General features: G+C 43.3%; 1 protein-coding gene across 1 annotated transcript; it reads left to right on the plus strand.

Moving 5' to 3' along the window:
- The first annotated feature begins 827 nt into the window (after positions 1 to 827).
- Positions 828 to 3,911, plus strand: LOC111970369 (large ribosomal subunit protein uL1). Its single transcript, XM_023997062.2, has 6 exons — positions 828 to 917; positions 1,422 to 1,493; positions 1,638 to 1,718; positions 2,798 to 2,946; positions 3,104 to 3,276; positions 3,593 to 3,911. Exons 1-6 carry the CDS (start codon positions 913 to 915, stop codon positions 3,761 to 3,763), a joined length of 651 nt encoding a protein of 216 aa, XP_023852830.1. The 5' UTR covers positions 828 to 912; the 3' UTR covers positions 3,764 to 3,911.
- Positions 3,912 to 5,155: the final 1,244 nt, after the last annotated feature.

Consider the following 5,155-nt stretch of genomic DNA (forward strand, 5'->3'; position numbering starts at 1 on the left):
GTTGGACAGCCTGGCGGGCCCCTGGCTTCCTTCCTGAGACAGCGTTTCCTTTGAGGTGTGTGTGAACCCAGTGAGCGAGGCCATGCGTCTCAACAATCACACCCCAGAGACCTTGCTGACCCTCCAGCCGTTGTTTTTCACGGACAGGCTTGGCTCAGGCTGCGGTATCCAGCCTACATACAGATCAGTTCAATCAAACTTGAACTTGAATGGAGCCCACCGAGGGGGGGTCTGGGTGGACCACTACATACAGTGTCACTCTTCCTGTGAACCCTAACCTGACATCAGACTGTTATAGCCCCCCACTGCATTTGAATGGGAATAGGAATGTGAGACTGTAAAAGTTAGTGCATAAGCACTTAGTTTACAGGCATTGTGACAATTGTGGGGTGTTATGATTGATGATAGACATGGCTTATGTGTTAACACAAGTCTCTCATCAATTCGCTTGTCGCTGTAGCCTAAGGGCATCAGTCTTACCAGTGTAGCGTCCCCTGTTCTCTACTTTGTCTTATAAATGGACATTGGATTTTATAAAATATCACATGGGCAAGGCAAGTCACAGTTCAGTAATAAATATCTCACTGTGCCTCCAATGCCACATTATGACTAAATACTTTATTTGTTATTTTATGTCTTTGAAAGTCTAAGATACTGAACGAAAAAATACTATTTATAGGGCTTATGTATAGTATTTTCACATGCTTTAGCTAGCATATTGTTATTGCAAGTGATATACATGTCTAAATCCATATATTGATTTCATAAAATAGGCTAGACGAGAGAAACTACAAAAATGGCCGTCCCTGGAATCGCAAAATTTACGTCACGGAAATACGTCTATAACTTGCGACGGACTGCCCCTGCTTCCTTCTTTTCAATGCTTTGTCGCGTGAGAGCAGTACCGTCAATATGAGGTGAGAGGAAATCACAAGTAAAAAAAAAAACAAGAAGTCAGACATGTTATATTGTTGTCAGTCATCAGTTTAAGACTTACTAACTCCGCAGTATAACCGTGTTCACTTTGAACCTCATGAGCAGTGTGTGGAGTGTAGTTACAGTAGTTAACTTCTGCCATAGTGCAACTAGCTTGAATGCTAACACTACGGTCAAATCCACATCCATCTGACATGAAATCGTAATCGTTTATGTTCCGAACTGAATTAAGTAGTGTCGTACATAACTGGATTATTGTTAATGTTGTAATAGTTGTGATTTGTACATTTTACTGGCTTTTATAAGTACTCGATTGTCTACCGGTTTGTCGACTACTATCGGGAACCTGCTATGGCGTCAAGTCAGTTCAGTGGAATGGGGGGGCGCAAATATTAATTAATTAGTCATTTGCCAAAACATTTATGTATAATTATGTACACTGACATCGGCTTTCTGACTCAATGACATTTTGTGTTTAATTACAGCAAGGTATCCAGGGATATGCTTTATGAGGTGGTCAAGGAGGTCCAGGCGGGATCTCTTGCCAAGCCACGCAAGTAAGACCCTTTCTCTAGTGTACCATTAGCAACTTTTGCACGTTGGTTTGGCCATTTTAATAAAATAATGCATGTTATGTCACAATCCCTAATTTAGGTAAATCTCAGTGATGATCTTGATTGGTGTGCTTTGTCTTCCTAAAGGTTCACAGAGTCTGTAGAGCTCCAGATCAGCTTGAAGAACTACGATCCCCAGAAGGACAAGCGTTTCTCTGGCACAGTCAGGTTTGGCCTCTTTCCTGTATCACCCATCCTTCTGCCTGTCTGCCCCGTTTAGTCCTGAATGTGAACGGGCCTGGTTCGGCCCCTTGATCTGGACATTAAAATCTCACTGGCTCAAACCCAGTCCTCTTTATGCACACTCAAGATCCACACTTATCTAGTAATGTACAATCTCTGACACACTCACTCATACAGAAACTAAATTCCAATAGCAGGGCTGTTGTGGGACGGATGGTGCAGAAGTGTTCTGGGTAGTCTGACTGAACCTCGCCTTGTGGGAGGGAACCAGCGGACGGACCCCTACCCTGGGTCTTAAAACATGAGGGGAGGCAAGGGGGGGGGTCTTTGTGCCCACACTCGAGCCGACCATTTTAGGTAATGGTGTTGCTGGTGCAGTCCAGAAGAGAAGCTGGTCTGTGGTTCTGGTAAGACTACAGAGTACTCTTCTCTGGTACAAGTCGTCCCTCTGGGTTTGGATCTCATCCATTTTGGGGAGTCAATGGATGGCAATGTTGAAGGGTGGAAGTGACTATTGTCTAGTCAGGAAGTATATAAGCTAGTGGTGTAACGTTAAGGATTTAGGTTTGGGGAAGGATTGGGTAACGTTAGATTTAGCCTTTTATTGCAGTCGACTAAATCAGGGTCAAAGTGATTTTTGGTAGTCTTAAACAAATTACATTAAAAAATGGACATAAAAGTATACACCTCACATATGTTTTATGGGCATAAAAAAACATGTACCATGTAAGATATATTTAATCTATTCAATTTTGATTTTGCATCCCAATATTACACTTTATATACATCACAGAAGACTGAAATATAATAACTGTTTGATGTAGAAACACTGGATTCTTGTCTTTAATGTCTTTATTAATGTTAAAATTAGGAAAAATATTAACATTCCAGCCATGAGGCCAGAGGGCAGTTTTGGTCATTGACTGCAGGAAAGGGCTACGGGTTAGAATCTCTTTAGTTGCGTGTCCATTCTAGCATGGCCATATGGTGAAGCCCCTGCGTTATGTGGTTGAGCTTTACTGGTGTGCCATATGGTTGTCAACTGTACTGAATTGCCCCTATAGACTGAAGACCACCCCCAGGCCCAAGTTCTCTGTGTGCATCCTGGGAGACCAGCAGCATTGTGACGAGGCCAAGGCTGCAGAGCTGCCCCACATGGACATTGAGGCCCTCAAGAAACTCAACAAGAACAAGAAAATGGTCAAGAAACTGGGTGAGTGGTGCTTCAAGTCATTTCCAGATAGTCCATCTTATGATCTGTCTAGGTCTTACTACTGTTTATCCGCATTTAAATGAGTCTTACATTTCCCCTGTCCTGAAGGTCTGGGTCTTGATAGTTCTGTTCTTGACTCTAATCTCTGCCCGAACAGCCAAGAAGTATGATGCCTTCCTGGCCTCGGAATCGCTGATCAAACAGATCCCTCGTATCCTGGGGCCTGGGCTCAACAAGGCTGGCAAATTCCCCTCCCTGCTCACCCACAACGAGAACCTCAACGTCAAGGTTGATGAGGTCAAATCCACCATCAAGTTCCAGATGAAGAAGGTATGAATCGGTCTGGTGCCAGATATGTAGTTTTATTGCAGATGTTACATGATGGATACATGCAGTCTGTAGGATCAATGCATTTATGTATCCGCCTGTTCATTTACATTTTAGCATTTAGCAGACACTCTTAACCTTAATTTCTCCTGTAAGTCACTCTGGATAAGTGCCTTGCTGAAGGGCACATCGACAGATTATTTACCTATTCGTCTCGCGGATTCAAAACAGCGACCTTTCGGTTACTGACCCAATGCTCTTAACCGCTAGGCTACCTGCCAGTGTAACATGACCCAATCTCCTCGCCACTCTATTTAAGGTGCTGTGTCTGGCAGTGGCTGTGGGTCACGTGAAGATGTCCGAGGAGGAGCTGGTCTACAACATCCACTTGGCAGTTAACTTCCTGGTGTCTCTGCTGAAGAAGAACTGGCAGAATGTCCGTGCCCTCTACGTCAAAAGCACCATGGGAAAGCCTCAGCGCCTCTACTAGATGACCAAACTACTTTTACTACCAATAAAAGGACATAAAAAAACATCTCCTCGCTTTGTGGGTATTCTTGTTGTCCCAGACTACGTTGTGTAGTGCTGGTCATCCTCTGAGGGATCAGAGACGTCTGATATTAAAAACAAAATATTTACCAGCCTGTTTTTGGAAGTAGCACAATGTCTACAGATTGCATGCACTTATATTAAATGTCAGACAGATTACRTTTCTAAAGGGGGCAAATTGGCTCAATCGAGACTCAAGGTACAGATTCACAGAAAATCTGCCCCAGTCTCTACGGAAGCTAGTAAGTGAAATTGATGGGAGTGGCCAACATGACAAGCGGTTGGAGGGGGATAGCAATTTTTTGGTCATATGGTCAAATCTAATGCAGACCTAAATTAATTTTCCCTAAAAGTGATATTTGGTTTGAAGTCTGCATGGCTGACAATTTCAATTTGTCAGTTCTTGGTTGCCATTCTGCTTCAGATGGGCTTAGTGGGCCCTMAAAATTAACAGGTGTTGAGGCTGAGCAGGGTAAGGGTCATGAAGAAATGGTCCTTAAAACAGGGTCCATGTAGTCAGAGCAAAAATGTGTACCACTATTAAAATGCATGCACAATCACTTCTAATGTAAGCAAACAGTCCCCTGATGTTCCTGCCTGTTTGCCTCAATAGCAGAGCACAGGAGGTTGCTGTGACAATACGATTATCTTGTCTTCTCTACTCGGTGATACTGGAGAGCATAGAGCTGAGTCACAGGGTAAGAACTGTCCTTCAATGCATACAGTGCATTTGGAAAGTATTTAGACCCCTTCCCTTTATCCACATTTTGTTACATTACAGCCTCACTCTAAAATTGACAAAATAAAAATTGTCCTCAATCTACACACAATACCCCATAATGATGAAGCAAAAACTTTTTAGATTTGTTTTCAAACGTATTCAAAATAAACACCTTAACAAGTATTCAGACCCTTTACTCTAAGACTCAAAATTGAGCTCAGGTGCATCCTGTTTCCATTGATCAGCCTTGATGTTTCTACAATTTGATTGGAGTCCACCTGGGGTAAATTCAATTGATTGAACATGATTTGGAAAGGCACACCTGTCTATATAAGGTCCCACAGTTGACAGTGCATGCCAGAGCAAAAACCAAGCCATGAGGTCGAAGGAATTGTCCGTAGAGCTCCGAGACAGGATTGTGTTGAGGCACAGACCTGGGGATGGGTACCAAACAAATTCTGCAGCATTGAATATCCTCAAGAACACAGTGATCTCCATCATTCTTAAATGGAAGAAGTTTGAACCACCAAGACTCTTACTAGAGCTGGCCGCCCGGCCAAACTGAGCAATCGGGGGAGAAGGGCCTTGGTCAGGGAGGTGACCAAGAACCCG

The sequence above is a fragment of the Salvelinus sp. IW2-2015 genome, linkage group LG11, assembly GCF_002910315.2.
Source record: "Salvelinus sp. IW2-2015 linkage group LG11, ASM291031v2, whole genome shotgun sequence".
Lineage (NCBI taxonomy): Eukaryota > Metazoa > Chordata > Actinopteri > Salmoniformes > Salmonidae > Salvelinus > Salvelinus sp. IW2-2015.